The 17,989-nt window shown below is 41.7% G+C and overlaps 1 protein-coding gene across 2 annotated transcripts in view; it reads left to right on the forward strand.

The window, feature by feature from the left end:
* TMEM250 (transmembrane protein 250) overlaps nt 1-14,905 on the forward strand; it is an 83,226-nt gene extending 68,321 nt beyond the window's left edge. Inside the window, exons 1-2 of one of the 2 annotated variants that reach the window (XM_053696109.1) lie at nt 6,260-6,377; nt 14,239-14,905. In XM_053696109.1, coding sequence (XP_053552084.1) covers nt 14,365-14,784 — 420 coding nt within the window. In that variant the 5' untranslated portion in view covers nt 6,260-6,377; nt 14,239-14,364 and the 3' untranslated portion in view covers nt 14,785-14,905. Of the gene's footprint in view, nt 1-6,259; nt 6,378-14,238 lie in introns of those variants that run through there. The other variant, XM_053696111.1, reaches the window with a different exon arrangement.
* Nucleotides 14,906-17,989: the final 3,084 nt, after the last annotated feature.

The following is a 17,989-nucleotide window of genomic DNA, read 5'->3' on the forward strand; positions in this document are numbered from 1 at the left end:
ATTATAGTTTATCTGAACAATACAAATAGGGTGTCCAGTATTTTGGCAGGCTGTCCAGTACAATCTGTTCAAAAATACTGGACACTTAAAGGGGCAGTAAACCTACAAAATAATGTTATATAATTCTGCACATAGTGCAGAATTATATAACATTATCTTAGCGCAAACTTTATGCAACATAATATTGCAGCTAAAATTTGATTATATAAGAGGATTTTTCAGACCGCCGCTCTTGCTCTACTGATAGCGGGAGCGAGCTACATTGAGTGTAATGGCGCGATCGGGCCGGGCTGTGACTAGACAGCTGCCAAGATGCGCTCAGGGGGAAAACCAGACCCGCTCAGTAATGCAAGAGCGGCGGTCTGAAAAATCCTCTTTTATAATCAAATTTTAGCTGCAATATTATGTTGCATAAAGTTTGCGCTAAGATAATGTTATATATATAACATTATTTTGTAGGTTTACTGCCCCTTTAAAGACCCCTGCCAGCTAAATTTAAAGGGCTTTCTAGGACTTTATGCATTAGAAATATGGCTCAAAAAGAAGTTACACTGTGCATTTTCTATTATATGTGTTTCAGGCAACCATGGGGGTGTTCAATCATTGCTGGGTGTTTACTTCTGGCAGTCAAGGGGATCACATCACTACTTTGTACATGTGTTACTGGCAACTGTCATGAGATGCAGGACATATGCAGGACACAGCAATGATGGTACAACTCTATTTTATTACAGAGCATAGCAATACACATCCAGACAGGTTGATTGTACTAAACTAACTGCGACACCGACACCGGACCTAAGCCCCGCCCACATGCTAGTGACATCACATCCTGCTATCATCACATCTTCCCCTTTTTCAAAGACAAAGCATACATTCGCATATATTAAATAACAAAGTACACCAACAGGGTATACAACAACATTTTGTTTTAGAACATTATAAAAACAGATAGATTAGAAAACATGAACAAATAAATTACATCCTGACTTGGACATCGGGGTAGACTACCCTAGTCCACAGTGACCATGGGATTATTCTGCCCATACCTCCGGTCACTGTTCTAGCTAAAGTCAGTCCCTGTATCGGGCCGGAAGCCTCACCACTCTTCCGCTTGATGTAACTTTGCATGAACTGTCCTCTGATACAGAAGATGGTGAACAAGAGTCTGCTGGAGGCAAAGATATATCCCCGCTATGATCTTGCTGAGGGGAAGGCACCTCTCTTAGAACAGGGGATCCCACCGGCGGTGGTACTGAGGTATCCGGTTCCAGACTCTCAGGTACAGGCTGAAGATGTCTTCGGTTACGGCGTGTAACCGTCCCTCCCTCTGTAAGGACTGTGTAAGACCTTGGTTCTGGAGAGCGGCCCACTACCGTAGCAGGCGTCTTCCATTTCTTCTCATCATCCAGTTTAATTCTGACACTTTGGCCCGCTTTCAGTTCCTGTAAAGGCCTGACAGAATGTCTCCTGTCGTAGAAGAAACGATAACCCTTTTTGGCCTCTTCATCCCTCCTAAGGACTTCGTCCCGAGGAACAGGGCCAGGCGGCTTGAAGACACCCACTGAGGGTAAAGTGGTGCGAATCTGGCGTCCTAGCATCAGCTGTGCCGGGCTAAACCCGGTGGCTTGAATGGGCGTCGCCCTGTATGACAAGAGGGCTAGGTACGGTTCAGATTGCTTTAGAATGAATTTTGTTGTTTGAACTGCCCTTTCAGCCATTCCGTTGGCCTGCGGATAATGTGGACTTGACGTGGAATGTACAAAATCATATTCCCTGCTGAAAGCACTGAACTCTGTAGAAGCGAACTGCATGCCATTATCACTCACCAGCTCCATTGGAATGCCCCAGCGGGCGAACAAGCTCTTCAGGCGAATGATAACGGCCTGACTTGTGATATCATTCAGGGGTGCTATTTCCAAATACCTGGAATAGTAGTCGATAACAACAAGAAACTTTTTCCCGTGCAGTTCGCACAAATCAGCAGCTATTTTCTGCCACGGCCCCGCAGGCAGCGGAGTAGACATTAAGGGCTCCCTTCTCTGAGTAGGCCGGCGTTCCCGGCAAAAGGCACATTTAGACACGTGATTTGCAATGTCGGAGCTGATCCCAGGCCACCACACAGCTGTAGCTGCTCTTTCTCTGCACTTTGTAATGCCTAAGTGGCCATCGTGAATCCTGTTTAACATCTCCTTCCTCATGCTGACAGGAATTACAATACGGTCTTGGAACAGCACCAACCCCTCCAGCTCCGTGAGCTGCGACCTCTCTGGCTGGTAAGCATTTAAAGACATCCAGGCTGCCCGGCTCTCGGGCCAGCCATCTCTTATGTACCTTATAACTTCTTGCAGATCTGTGTCCAAATATGTCTCTTTCTTTATCTCTTCCAGTTTCCTTGAAGAAATGGACTTAGAGGCCAGAACTGAATCAACATACACTTTTACATCCGACTCTGTGGAGGATTCTTCAGCAGCAGCCAGCGGGAGCCTGGACAGTGTATCTGCCACAACCAGCTGCTTCCCCGGCACATGCACTGCCTGAACATTGAACCTGAGTAGTCTCATTAAAAGTCTCTGGCATCTCAAGGGTGTTTTGTCGATGTCATAAGAATTGATAAGAGGGACTAGCGGTTTGTGGTCAGTTTCCAGACTAAATTTCTCCAAACCCACTAGATAACGCTGAAAGCGCTCACAGGCCCAAACTGCAGCCAGGCACTCTTTCTCAATTTGAGCGTATTTTGACTCCGCAGCCGTCAGTGTGCGGGAACAGTAGGCGATGGGCTGTAGTTTGTTGTCATTCAGCTGCAGGAGTGCAGCCCCCAACCCATAACTGCTTGCATCAGCACTAACCACAGTCTTTTTTGAAGGGTCGTAGAACCCCAGCACTGGGGCAGACCCCAGCAGGGACTTAGCATGCAGGAACGCTTTTTCTTGTGAGGGTCCCCAGACCCAGGCAACATCTTTCTTAAGCAACTCTGTGATAGGGTGCAAAACTGTAGATAAATCTGGAAGAAACTTGCCCACGTAATTTACAAGGCCCAATATCTGTCTCAGCTCATGTACATCAGAAGGGCTTTTCATCTGTTCGATAGCCTGAATTTTCTCGGGGTCCGGCTTGATGCCATCCCCGTTGATGACATGCCCAAAGTAGCATAATTCAGTTTTCCTAAAATGACATTTTTCTTTATTCAGCTTCAGCCCAGACTCTTTGATAGCCTGCAGCACACAACTCAAACGCTGATCATGCTCCTCCACTGTAGACCCATACACTAGAATGTCGTCCATGACGACTGCTGTGCCCACGTGGCAACTCAGGAGAGAACTCATTTCCCTTTGAAAGATCTCAGGAGCGGAGGATATCCCAAAGGGAAGTCTGCAGAAGCAGAACCGACCTACCGGAGTGATAAAGGTAGTCAGTTTGCGGCACTTTGGATCCAGGGGGATCTGCCAAAAGCCGCTAGAAGCGTCTAATGTGGAAAAGAACTTCGCCCCAGCCAACTTCGGGGCTATATCTTCCAATGTCGGCAGCACAAATCTCTCCCTCTTCACTGCCTCATTCAACCTTTTCAGGTCCACACAGATGCGCACCTTTCCGTTTTTCTTTGCAACTGGAACAATGGGGGCACACCAATCAGTTGCTTCAACAACCTCTTCAATAACCCCCATAGACTTCATGCGCATGAGCTCTTTCTCCACTTGAGGCATGAGCGGGAACGGAATTCTACGAGGAGTAGAAATACTGTACGGGACTGCGTCACTTTTAAGTGCTATACGGACAGGTTTGCAGCTCAGTAGGCCCAACTCGCCAAACATATCTTCAGAGATCTCATTCACTCTGGCCACGAGGCCCAAGTCACAGGCTGCTTTTCTGCTCAATAAACTGTTAACACACTGACCTCGGATCACATGCACCCACATGGTGAACTTCCTTTGTTTGTACTCACAGCTGGCAAGAAATTTCCCCACACAATCAATGCGGCCACCAGGACTATGAACATTTGTAGTAACCTTCGCCAGCTGGGGCTGTCGAGGCAGTTTCATAAATTCAGCAAAAGACATTACAGTGATATCTGCTCCTGTGTCAATCTTAAAATCAACTTTGGCTCCCATTACAGTAAAAGTAACTTTCCAATCTTCCTCTGAGCTTGTCCGTTCCACAACAGACCCCACAAAAGACACTTCCTGACCCTCCTGGTCACTGTCCACCTGCATCTCCTTAATGTATTCAGTTTTACACACCACTTCAAAATGGCCTATTCTGTTACATTTTCTGCATCTTTTATCTCTGGCCGGGCATATAGCACTCTGATCATGAGCCCGGTAGCACCGTGTGCATCGGCCATGTTGCGCCCATCCACTTCTAGGCCTTTCCAGTACTTTAGATCTACCGCTCACACTGTGCCTTTCACTAGTAATTTTCCTAGACTGTTGCACTTCATCCACAATACTCTCAGACCTCAGATCAGCACTTTGCTTTTTCACCAGTTCACTCTGGCGGGCCATCCTAATAGCCCCGTCTAACGTTAAATCAGGCTCTAACTGCAGCTTCAGGGAGACTTCAGCATCTGCAATTCCAATAACTATTCTGTCTCTGATTTGCTCTTCTTTAGCAACACCAAACTCACAGAATTCAGCTAATTCATACAGGCTGCGCACAAATGACTCCACAGATTCTCCCACACGCTGATTACGTTTGTGAAAACAAGCTCTCTCATGAATCACATTTCTTTTGGGCACAAAGTGGGCACTGAGTTTATCCATAACTATATCAAAGTTAACTTCGTCCCCTTCTTGGAAAGTAAAAGCATTGAACACTGGCTCTACATCTTTCCCCATAGAATATAAAAGAGAATTAACTTGTACTTCACCACTCTCCTTGTTCAGTTTGGATGCAATCCTGAAGCGCTGAAACCGCTGACGCCATGTGGGCCAAGCTGCAGGCTGAGAAAAGTCAAAAGGCTCAGGTGGGGTAAACTTTGACATCGTCATCATCAGAAACAGAAGCGTAGTCCAGAACTTCTGACACCATGTCATGAGATGCAGGACATATGCAGGACACAGCAATGATGGTACAACTCTATTTTATTACAGAGCATAGCAATACACATCCAGACAGGTTGATTGTACTAAACTAACTGCGACACCGACACCGGACCTAAGCCCCGCCCACATGCTAGTGACATCACATCCTGCTATCATCACAGCAACCAAGGGGATAAAATGACTGCTTGTTGTGAAAAATATATGTGGTGGGATCAAGGGTGGGGCTGTGAGGCCTAAGGTTGAGCTTTTGGAGGGACATTGGGGCCAATTTATCACGCCCGAATGGGGCGTATACCCCTGTTTCTTAAGACTGCTGCTCCTTAACTCGTCCGCCTCCTCTGAGGCTGCGGACATCAATCTGCCAGATCGAATATGATCGGGTTGATTGACCCCCTGCTAGCGGCCGATTGGCCGCAAATCTGTAGGGGCGGCATTGCACAAGCAGTTCACCAGAACTGCTTGTCCAATGTTAAATGCCAACAGCGTATGCTATCGGCAACTCGGCATTCAGCGATGCAGGGCGCAAATCATGTCCGCCCAGGGTATAAATCTACCCTGTCCCCATTGTGTGAACCCAGCTACGTCCCGTCACGTGCCTAGTCACCTTTAGGTCGTAAGGTATTTTTATGGAGCACAGCTGGCAACCCTATCAGCAAGCCAAGAATCATACATGGTTGTCAGCCAAATAGTGAAAGCAAAATGAGAGGGGGACATAAAACTTGGGGTTAGCAAGTGAACAATCATACATGTTATCAGAAACAGGCAAGATCAGGCAGATGAGAGTGGAACACATAGGATATGGCAGATAATAACATGGGCAGCAAAAAAAGATAATTAGTGTGGTAGTTTTAATTATGCAATTAGGTTGGAATAGGGCCAAAATAATTTTCTTTGAAATAATATTCACACTACCTCACAGTTTGACTTGACAGCTCTAATATTTACTCCATCAAAGAGGCAGTTAATTAGAGTAAATATTATGGACATGTTATTAATATGTGTGGGTGTTTTTTTTTTTATTTTTTTTATTTAAAAAACAATACACTTCTGTTAGCAATTAAACTGAGCTTTAGTTTGCTTGAAAATTTTCCTATTTATATCAATTTAGTGCCAAAGCATTTTTTAATAGGAAACGGTAACCATGGTAACGAGACTTCCATCTTGGTTCCCAAGGATATAATAGGAGATTTCTATTATCGCGAGAATACATCCCGGAACTAGGAAGCACGACACCGGCAGCTGGAGGGGGGCGTGAACCGGACTGGCATCGGCTGGTGATGGAGGGGAGAGTGGTATTGGGAGACCGGTATTGGAGGAGAAACGCAAGGCCCAGCTGTGAGTGTTGTTTGTATACTACTGTGCGTATGTCTGAGGCCGTATGTGTTTGACACCTGTGTAACCGAGAGGATGTTTGTGAGCGATAATATGACAACACAAAATTGAAAAGAGACTTGACTGTCATGTGACTGAGAAACTGAATGGGAGGATTAAATGTCACTCAGTACGTAGGTAGTGATGTGACTGAGTATATGTAGGTAGCTAGTGATGGGACTGAGTATATGTAGGTAGGTAGTGAAGGGACTGAGTATATGTAGGTAGGTAGTGATGGGACTGAGTATATGTAGGTAGCTGGTGATGGGACTGAGTATATGTGGGTAGCTGGTGATGGGACTGAGTATATGTGGGTAGCTGGTGATGGGACTGAGTATATGTGGGTAGCTGGTGATGGGACTGAGTATATGTGGGTAGCTGGTGATGGGACTGAGTATATGTAGGTAGCTGGTGATGGGACTGAGTATATGTGGGTAGCTGGTGATGGGACTGAGTATATGTAGGTAGCTGGTGATGGGACTGAGTATATGTGGGTAGCTGGTGATGGGACTGAGTATATGTGGGTAGCTGGTGATGGGACTGAGTATATGTGGGTAGCTGGTGATGGGACTGAGTATATGTGGGTAGCTGGTGATGGGACTGAGTATATGTGGGTAGCTGGTGATGGGACTGAGTATATGTGGGTAGCTGGTGATGGGACTGAGTATATGTGGGTAGCTGGTGATGGGACTGAGTATATGTGGGTAGCTGGTGATGGGACTGAGTATATGTAGGTAGCTGGTGATGGGACTGAGTATATGTAGGTAGCTAGTGATGGGACTGAGTATATGTAGGTAGCTAGTGATGGGACTGAGTATATGTAGGTAGCTAGTGATGGGACTGAGTATATGTAGGTAGCTGGTGATGGGACTGAGTATATGTAGGTAGCTGGTGATGGGACTGAGTATATGTAGGTAGCTGGTGATGGGACTGAGTATATGTAGGTAGCTAGTGATGGGACTGAGTATATGTAGGTAGCTAGTGATGGGACTGAGTATATGTAGGTAGCTAGTGATGGGACTGAGTATATGTATGTAGCTAGTGATGGGACTGAGTATATGTAGGTAGCTAGTGATGGGACTGAGTATATGTAGGTAGCTAGTGATGGGACTGAGTATATGTAGGTAGCTAGTGATGGGACTGAGTATATGTAGGTAGCTAGTGATGGGACTGAGTATATGTAGGTAGCTAGTGATGGGACTGAGTATATGTAGGTAGCTAGTGATGGGACTGAGTATATGTAGGTAGCTAGTGATGGGACTGAGTATATGTAGGTAGCTAGTGATGGGACTGAGTATATGTAGGTAGCTAGTGATGGGACTGAGTATATGTAGGTAGCTGGTGATGGGACTGAGTATATGTAGGTAGCTGGTGATTGGGACTGAGTATATGTAGGTAGCTAGTGATGGGACTGAGTATATGTAGGTAGGTAGTGATGGGACTGAGTATATGTAGGTAGCTAGTGATGGGACTGAGTATATGTAGGTAGCTAGTGATGGGACTGAGTATATGTAGGTAGCTAGTGATGGGACTGAGTATATGTAGGTAGCTAGTGATGGGACTGAGTATATGTATGTAGCTAGTGATGGGACTGAGTATATGTGGGTAGCTGGTGATGGGACTGAGTATATGTAGGTAGCTAGTGATGGGACTGAGTATATGTAGGTAGCTAGTGATGGGACTGAGTATATGTAGGTAGCTAGTGATGGGACTGAGTATATGTAGGTAGCTAGTGATGGGACTGAGTATATGTAGGTAGGTAGTGATGGGCCTGAGTATATGTAGGTAGCTAGTGATGGGACTGAGTATATGTAGGTAGGTAGTGATGGGACTGAGTATATGTAGGTAGCTAGTGATGGGACTGAGTATATGTAGGTAGGTAGTGATGGGACTGAGTATATGTAGGTAGGTAGTGATGGGACTGAGTATATGTAGGTAGCTAGTGATGGGACTGAGTATATGTAGGTAGGTAGTGATGGGACTGAGTATATGTAGGTAGCTAGTGATGGGACTGAGTATATGTAGGTAGGTAGTGAAGGGACTGAGTATATGTAGGTAGTTAGTGATGGGACTGAGTATATGTAGGTAGCTAGTGATGGAACTGAGTATATGTAGGTAGCTAGTGATGGTAATTTGAATCATGCAAACACTTGAAACTGATGCAGCATAGCTTTAAAAAGCTGACTAGAAAATATCACCTGAACATCTCTATGTAAAAAGGTAGATATTTTACCCCAAAATGTCCTCAGTAGACCCATCCCATTGAAGAGAGACTTTAAGCAGCCAATCAGGATGCTAGTCCCAGGACTTATAAGGAAGTGTGCATCTGTTATGTGCAGACAGTCATGTTATTTCCCTTCTCAGTTTACTATGAAATCTCATGAGATCATAGTAAAGCAAAGTGTGACATCAGCACTGTTAAAACTGATTGGCTGCTGACAGTAGCTGTAGGTTCAGTTCAAGTATTCAAAGAGCATTTACTCTTGTGAGCTTGAGAAATTTTGAGGTCAAATATCTAACTTTTTTTTATTAAAGATGTTCAGGTGATATTTTCTTTTCAGCTTTTTACAGTTATTCTGCATCACTTTCTACGGATGTAGCCTATAGGAATTATGTCCCTTTAAGAACTCTTAAAGGGACATTGAACCCAATTTTTTTCTTTCATGATTCAGATGAAGCATGCAACTTTCTAATTTACTCCTAATTTAAAATTTTATTTGTTCTCTTGCTATCTTTATTTGAAAAAGAAGACATCTAAGCTATTGTTTGGTTCAGACCCTGGACAGCACTTATGGGTCGGCATCTAAACTTACATTCTTGCATTTCAAATAAAGATTCCAAGAGAATTAAGAAAATTTGATAAGTTGCTTAAAATTGCATCCTCTATCTGAATCACGAAAGAAAAAAATTGGGTTCAGTGTCCCTTTAACCCCTTAATGACCGGACCATTTTTCAATTTTCTTACCCTTAGTGTCAATAGACCTAAAAAATAATGTGCAGAATTATATAACATTATATTAGTGGTATCGTTATAAAACTTAATATTGCCTTTGAATTTTTTGTAAATATGACAGTTTCTCAGACCCGCTCTCTGTACTCTGCTGAGCGGGTCTGTTATATTCACACAGCGCATCGGGCCAGCTGTATAGTCACAGCCCGGCCCGACCGCGCCATAACACTAAGTGCAGCTCGCTCCTGCTCTGTCTGACAGCAGGAGCGAGCTGCACTTAGTGTTATGGCGCGGCCCGGCTGTGATGCGCTGTGGAATAGAAACAGACCCGCTCAGCAGAGTACAGAGAGCGGGTCTGAGAAACTGTCATATTTATAAAAAATTCAAAGGCAATATTAAGTTTTATAACGATACCACTAATATAATGTTATATAATTCTGCACTATGTGCAGAATTATATAACATTATTTTTTAGGTTTACTGGCCCTTTAATGACAATGGCTATTTTTACATTTCTGAAGTGTTTGTGTTTAGCTGTAATTTTCCTCTTACTCCTTTACTGTACCCACACATATTATATACCGTTTTTCTCGCCATTAAATGGACTTTCTAAAGATACCATTATTTTCATCATATCTTATAGTTTACTATAAAAAAAATATAAAATATGAGGAAAAAATGGAAAAAAACACACTTTTTCTAACTTTGACCCCAAAATCTGTTACTACACATCTACAACCACCAAAAAACACCCATGCTAAATAGTTTATAAATTTTGTCCTGAGTTTAGAAATACCCAATGTTTGCACGTTCTTTGCTTTTTTTTGCAAGTTATAGGGCAATAAATACAAGTAGCACTTTGCTATTTCCAGACCACTTTTTTTTCAAAATTAGCGCTAGTTACATTGGAACACTGATATCTGTCAGGAATCCCTGAATATCCCTTGACATGTATATATTTTTATTTAGAAGACATCCCAAAGCATTGATCTAGGCCCATTTTGGTATATTTCATGCCACCATTTCATCGCCAAATGCAATCAAATGAAAAAAATTGACTTTTTCACAAATTTTTTCACAAACCTTAGGTTTCTCACTGAATTTATTTACAAACAACTTGTGCAATTATGGCATAAATGGTTGTAAATGCTTCTCTGAGATCCTCTTTGTTCAGAAATAGCAGACATATATGGCTTTGGCGTTGCTTTTTGGTAATTAGAAGGCCGCTAAATGCCGCTGCTCACCACACGTGTATTATGCCCAGCAGTGAAGGGGTTAATTAGGGAGCTTGTAGGGAGCTTTTAGGTTTAATTTTGGCTTTAGTGTAGCAGACAACCCAAATGATTGATCTAGGCCCTTTTTGGTATATTTCATACCACCATTTCACCGCCAAATACGATCAAATAATAAAAAAACGTAACTTTTTCACAATTTTAGGTTTCTCACTGAAATTATTTACAAACAGCTTGTGCAATTATGGCACAAATGGTTGTAAATGCTTCTCTGGGATCACCTTTGTTCAGAAATAGCAGACATACATGGCTTTGGCATTGCTTTTTGGTAATAATAAGGCTGTTAAATGCTGCTGCGCACCACACTTGTAATATGCCCAGCAGTTAAGGGGTTAATTAGGTAGCTTGTAGGGTTCATTTTTAGCTTTAGTGTAGAGATCAGCCTCCCACCTGACACATCCCACCCCCTGATCCCTCCTTGACCCCCCTAAAACAGCTCTCTTCCCTCTCCCACCTCACAATTGTCACCGCCATCTTAAGTACTGGCAGAAAGTCTGCCAGTACTGAAATAAAAATAATTTATTCTTTTTTTTTCTTCTTTTTTTTTCATACAGTCTGCAGTGATTGATCCTCCCTGATGCCCCACCCATACATCTCTCTAACCCTCCCCCTCTACCTATTTGCCGCCATCTTGGGTACTGGCAGCTGTCTGCCAGTACCCAATTTGCCCCCCAAAATAGTTTTTTTTTTAACTTTTTTATATGAAATATTTGTTTTCTGTAGTGTAGCTGCCCCCCCTAAATGATCTACATCCCTCCCCCTCCCAGATCCCTTACTAAAGAACGGAGATCCCCCTGCATCTACATCTGTCTTTTTTTTTTTTCCACTTGCCTGTATATTTTGCGTGCGCACTTGACGCCACCCCCGGCCGCAACCGCCGACAATGACAGATCGGTTTGGGAATCATCAACTAAGGATCTTATAGCCAGAAGCTGCTCCCACCCACCAACGAATGTGTTAACATCAATGGCCGATGCAGAGAGGGCCACAGAGTGTCCCTTTCTGCATCGGTATGTAAAATAGGGGATTGCAGTGATGCCTCAATATTGAGGCATCTCTACAATCCCTTGTAAGCAGCTGGAAGTGATCATGATCGCTTCCAGCACTTCAGACAACAGAGGACGTGCCAGGTACGTCAATTGTCGTTAAGGGAAGTTTTTTCTATGACGTACCTGGTACGTCCTCTGTCATTAAGGGGTTAATCTCTCTTTACAAAGGTTACAGCACACTGTACAAGTGAAGATGACAGACCTGTTTGCAAAATCTTAAAGAAAAAGAAGAGATCATACTCCCTGGTTATTATGGGAACCATGTTAAGTGTTTTGCTGTGGAGAAGAGATTAACTGCTTTAACAGTAGTTCTTTCTTCAGACTACTGGTGTTTGAGAAAATACTCAACTGCTGGCAACAGCACTCTAACAGTAGACAGAAACCTTTGGTAAAAGTGATCATTCCACTGTTTTGGTATTGCACTGCTGTGCGTCACCATTAAGTTTCGTTTTTTAACTTTAAATATTTTTATCACTCCCATCCATAAAAGCGTTCACCGGTCTCTGTTCATAGTGTTTTTATACATACTATGAGACTACTAACAAGAATAGTATACTCCAGTTGAGCTAGAGCGGCCTTTTTAAAATATGCTTTTCCTGTCCCTCAGCTTGGAACAAGGGTCTTATTTCTGGTGAATGCCTACAGTTATGAGTGCTAAGGTAAACGTCACTATGTCTCTATTAGGTTAGTCTGACTTGGCTAGTACCCCTAGTATCCTCATTTTTATGCCCCAATTATCATGAATAATTGTATGGTTTTTAATATATTTGGTTATATCACATTCTCTTTGCAACTTGTAGTCATATTTTTCTTATTGCTGTCACTTGCTAAGTTTTTTCTTAACTAGAAGATGCCCAGCGTGTTGCAAATGCTCTATTTATAATAAACACATACTTTATTTAAAAAAATAAGGCATCTAAGCTAAGGAGCCAGCCCAATTTTTGATTCAGAATCCTGGACAGCACTTGTTTATTGGTGGGTACGTTTAGCCACCAATCAGTAGGCACAACCCAGGTTGTGAACCAAAAATGGACCGGCTTCTAAGCTTACATTCTTGCTTTTCAAATAAAAATAGCAAGAGAATGAAGAAACATTGATAATAGGAGTAAATTAGAAAGTTGCTGATCTATCTGAGCAATGAAAAACAAAAATTGGGTTCAGTGTCCCTTTAAATATTATCAGACATGAAAATGTACCTCACTGGATGTTATAATGTCCAAAATATATTAAGTTTGCACATCGGATTGTTTAAAAGATTGACCCTCCTTCACCAAAGATTGTAATATTTAATTTTTTTTTTTAAATGAAGAAACATTATTTATTTTAGCCAGTTAAAAGTAAAAAGGATCAATTCCTGAGACGTCTTGTTCTGTCCAAAAAAAGTTGAAAATTAAAATGTTCTAATACATTTTAATATTACAATATTGTTTGCATATAACCACGTGCGTAACCCTAGCAAAAGATTTAAATACATAGTTAAAGTTAGCTCCAGAGCTGCAGTACACTACTAGGATTTTGCTGAACACAGCTACTGAGCCAATGACAAGAGGCGTGTGTGTAGCCACCAGCTAACTACCTGATCCTACCTAGATATGTTTTCTAAAAATAATACTAAGAGAATGAAGTACATTTGAATATAGAAGTAAATTAAAAAATCTCTTAAAATTATTCTCTTTCTTAACCACAAATGTCTAATTTTGACCTTCACATCCCTTTAAATAAATAATTCTGCCCCTATGCCACTACAGATTAGGCTACAGGTTTTACTACATATTTAATGCTTTTAAAGGAGCAAAAATAAAGTAAAATCAGCATTTTATATTTTCATTAGAAATAATCAGATGTTTGACAACAGCCTTGAAATACAAATAAATACAACTTTCCAATTTACGTGTTTTATCAAATTGGCTTTGTTCACTTGATTTCCTTTGTTGAAAGGCATATGCGCAGCAGCAGTGCTATGGCTGATTGGTGGCAACACACATTTTTGTCTTGTTAGCTCCCAGTAGTGCATTTATTCGCCTTCAACAAAAAATTCCTAGAGAATGAAGCAAATTTTGAAAAGATTGTTTCAAATTGTACGTTCTTTCCAAATCATGAGTGACTTTTTGGGTTTCAGGTTCTATTAAAGGGACACTGTACCCAAAATATTTCTTTCGTGATTCAGATTGAGCATGACATTTTAAGCAATGTTCTAATTTACTCCTATTATCAAATTTTCTTCATTCTCTTGGTATCTTTATTTGAAATGCAAGAATGTAAGTTTAGATGCCGGCCCATTTTTGGTGAACAACCTGGGTTGTCCTTGCTGATTGGTGGATAAATTCATCCACCTATAAAAGTGTTGTCCAGAGTACTGAAACAAAAAAAAGCTTAGATGCCTTCTTTTTCAAATAAAGATAGCAAGAGAACGAAAAAAATTGATAATATGAGTAAATTAGAAAGTTGCTTAAAATTGCATGCTCTTTCTGAATTACAAAAGAAAAAAATTGGGTTCAGTGTCCCTTTAAGCTTATTTTTTTTTCTCTTTGCAGGCAATAGCCATTTAAGGTTTTTGAACGAACACAGATTTTGGATTCCTTCAGACCCGCAATCAATCGAATGGATGATATGATCCCAGCAAATCCTCCCTGCTGTCTCTACAAACATTGGGCTCCCTGATGCCTGTAATTCCTATTCCTCGTCGTGTTCGGTCATTTCACGGCCCCCACACTACTTGCTTACATTCCGCCTGTGGACCAGTCAGGACCACGCATTTGGTACGCACGAAGTACAACAACTTTGACATCTACTTGAAGTCTCGATGGATGTACGGATTTATACGATTCCTTCTGTACTTCAGCTGCAGCCTTTTCACTTCCATGCTCTGGGTGACGCTCTCTATCCTGTTTTGCCTTCAGTATCTGGGCGTCCGAGTATTCCTGCGCTTCCAGTACAAATTATCAATCATCCTCCTCCTCTTAGGCCGGAGGCGAGTTGACTTTAGCCTCATGAACGAACTGCTTATTTATGGAATCCATGTGACTATGCTGCTAGTTGGTGGACTGGGGTGGTGTTTCATGGTGTTTGTAGATCTGTAAATAAAAGCATGCATATTGAGAAAAACGTTTCCATGGCAGAAACATCATGTGGGCCACTTGTTTCCTTTTTATTCCTCAGTGTAAGAGAAGTCTGTTTTTTAATAAACGCATGTTAACTCTCTTTGGAATGTGTTTGGAGCATATTGTCAGCTGAATACATTTTTTTTTTACTAAATCCAATCATGTCCTCTTTAGTCATGTTATATTTATTTTCCAGTCCTTTTGCTATTTTATAGTTGCATTGTTTACGCGTCCTGCTTCTCCGTACCATATCTTAAAGGGACATGAAACTCCTAATTTCTTTTTTTTCATGCTTCAGACAGAACATACAGCTTTCCAATTTACTTATTTTATCTAATTTGCTTAGTTCTCTTGCTAACCTTTGTTGAAATGCACAGACGGGTAGGAGTAGCAATGCATTACTGAGAAATAGCTGCAGATTGGTGGCCGCACATATGTGCTTCTCTTCACTGACTGACCTGATTGTTCAGCTAGCTCCCAGTAGTGCATTGCTGCTCCTTTACTAAAGGATACCAAGAGAATGAAGCATAATTTACAATAAAAGTAAATTAGAAAGTTGATTAAAATTGTATGCTCTAAAAATAATTTGGGTCTCATACAAATATTGTTGTAGTGTTTTTTGTTTTGTTTTTTTGTCTTGATGTCCCAAGCCAAGAGGATGTCTATTTTTACCAGTGGACATATATAGCCCTATTGAAGATTTATAGTCCACAAATAAAATATTTAACCCCTTAAGTGCCGTGAATTTCAGAGAAAAAGTTGCCAAAAAGACCAGAGAATTTTTCGCATTTTTGCTATCACTCCATTTCAACAGAAAATAGAGCCTTGTTTTATATTTACCTATCCTATTTACCTATATATATTCGTAGAGAACCCAAGGTATTGATCTAGTAACATCTTGGTATATTTTTGGTTGTAAAAGTTTCTATGGGGTCACCTTTGTTCAGAAACAGCAGACATGAATGGCTTTGCAATTTAGTTTTAGACAATTAGTATCCCGCTAATTGCAGCTGCGCACCACACTTCTGAAATTCCCGGCACTGAAGGAGTTAATCAAGTAAGGGTCATTTTAGCTGTAGTATAGAGATTACCCTCCAACCCCCTGATCTCTACCTGATTCTTCCCAAACAGCTCTCTTCCCTCACTCATCCAAACTGGTCACCACCATCTTAGGTACTGGCAGACAGTATGCAGTTTAGATATCCCCCCCCCCCCAAAAAAAAAAAAAACAGCTCTCTTACCCTCCCCCCCCCAAAAAAAACAGCTCTCTTACCCCCCCCCCCCTATCTAAAAAAAAACTGTTGTGTAGCAATTCCCCTCACCCCCGCCCAACCGTTTGTCAACCTCCCTCACCAAAAAAAAACACTTTTCTGTAAGAAGGAAATCCCTCCAAGACCCCCTCCCGCTACGAGATGCCCCCCTTCCTCCCACACCACCCATGGCAGCACTGCAAGCCGATGCAAACAGTGACTTAGAGTCCTATAATGGGAGCACGATCAGCGCTCCCTTACCGCATGAGGCAGAAGGCTGGACGTAGCTGGGCAAAGTACCCTGGGATGTAGTAGCTACGTCTTTGTTGCTTAAAGGGACATGAAACCCACATTTTTCTTTCATGATTTGGATAGAGAATACAGTTTTAAACAACTTTCCAGTTTACGTCCATTATTTAATTTGTGTTCTCTTGGTATCCTTTGTTGAAAAGAATACATAGGTAGGCTCATGAGGTGCTGATTGGTGGCTGCACATATTTGCATCATGTTATTGGCTCAGCCATGTGCATTGTTGCTTCTTCAACAAAGGATACCAAGAGAATGTTGTGTTCTTTATCTGAAATATGAGAGAAAGATTTTGGGTTTCATGTCCCTTAAGGGGTTAAAGGTATTTGTCCCTTTTTTTTTCTGTCATTTAACTCTGGAAATTGTGTGTCTGCCATTACACTGCCAACATCACAAGCCCAATCCTGCTATAAATCTGTCCTCAGCAGTGGTAATAAGATATTAATGCAAGCAGTGTTCCCTCTAAGGCCAGTTTTGTGTGCGGCCCAGCAGTGAAACAGTTAATTAAGTAACCACACCCTGCAATTAGCAAACACTGCACAATGCAGGTGGCAAGGTATGGTTCTCTTGTTAACCGTTTCACTGCTGGGCTGCACACAAAACTGTCCTTAGAGGGAACACTGAATGCAAGTGTTACCAACAAAATAACAGTGGCTTGCTTTGTCTACTCTAGTTACAATTGGATTGGCTCCTACCAATGGACGTAGTGGAGGGAGATTGGTCCTTTAAAAACATTTGCAGCAGTGTGTCAATGTATTCCGATATTTTTATGCTTGGTTATTGTTATTTATTCGCTAGTCTTAGTTTGAAGTCCCTGTTTTAACTTTCACTCAAGGTTTATATCCACGTTTATCTTTTTCTAGATTTGTTGTCCTAAAATATTTGATCCTATTGTTCTGTTGCAGATTTCTGTGTAGTACTTTAGCACATTTCTCTTTTTCTTATTACCCTCAAATCACTACCTCTTAACTTTTTTTTTTTTCTGACTAATAATACGCATTAAAAGGATACAAAAAAAATTAAAAATGTATTTCATGATTCAAGTAGAGAATACGATTTAAAAACAACTTTCCAGTTTACTTCTGTTATCCACATTTATTTATTCTCTTGGTATCTTTTGTTGAAGGAGCAGCAATGCATTACTTGAGAGCTAGCTGAACACATGGGGTTAGACAATGACAAAAGGTATATATGTGCAGCCACCAATCGGCAACTAGCTCCAAGTAGTGCTTTGATGGCTGCTCCTCAGCCTACCTAGTTATTATCTTCAACAAAGGATACCAAGAAAATGGAGCAAATTAAATAATATAAGTACATTGGAACGTTGTTTAAAATACCATACTTTATCTGAATCATGATAGAAACCATTTCAGTTGCATGTCCCTTTTAAGCTTTCAGTTCCATCATTTCTGAAGATAGAGGGCTCAATTTATCAAGCCCTTTGCCTCACTATGACTGCCGGTTCTCACAAGAGAACCTGCAGTCACTATTTATCAAGCCCTTCTCCACCCTATGACTGCCGGTTCTCACAAGAGAACCTGCAGTCACGATTTATCAAGCCCTTCGCCTCCCTATGACTGTGTGAGAACCTGCAGTCACAATTTATCAAGCCCTTTGCCTCACTATGG

The sequence above is a fragment of the Bombina bombina genome, chromosome 12 (assembly GCF_027579735.1).
Source record: "Bombina bombina isolate aBomBom1 chromosome 12, aBomBom1.pri, whole genome shotgun sequence".
Classification (NCBI taxonomy): domain Eukaryota; kingdom Metazoa; phylum Chordata; class Amphibia; order Anura; family Bombinatoridae; genus Bombina; species Bombina bombina.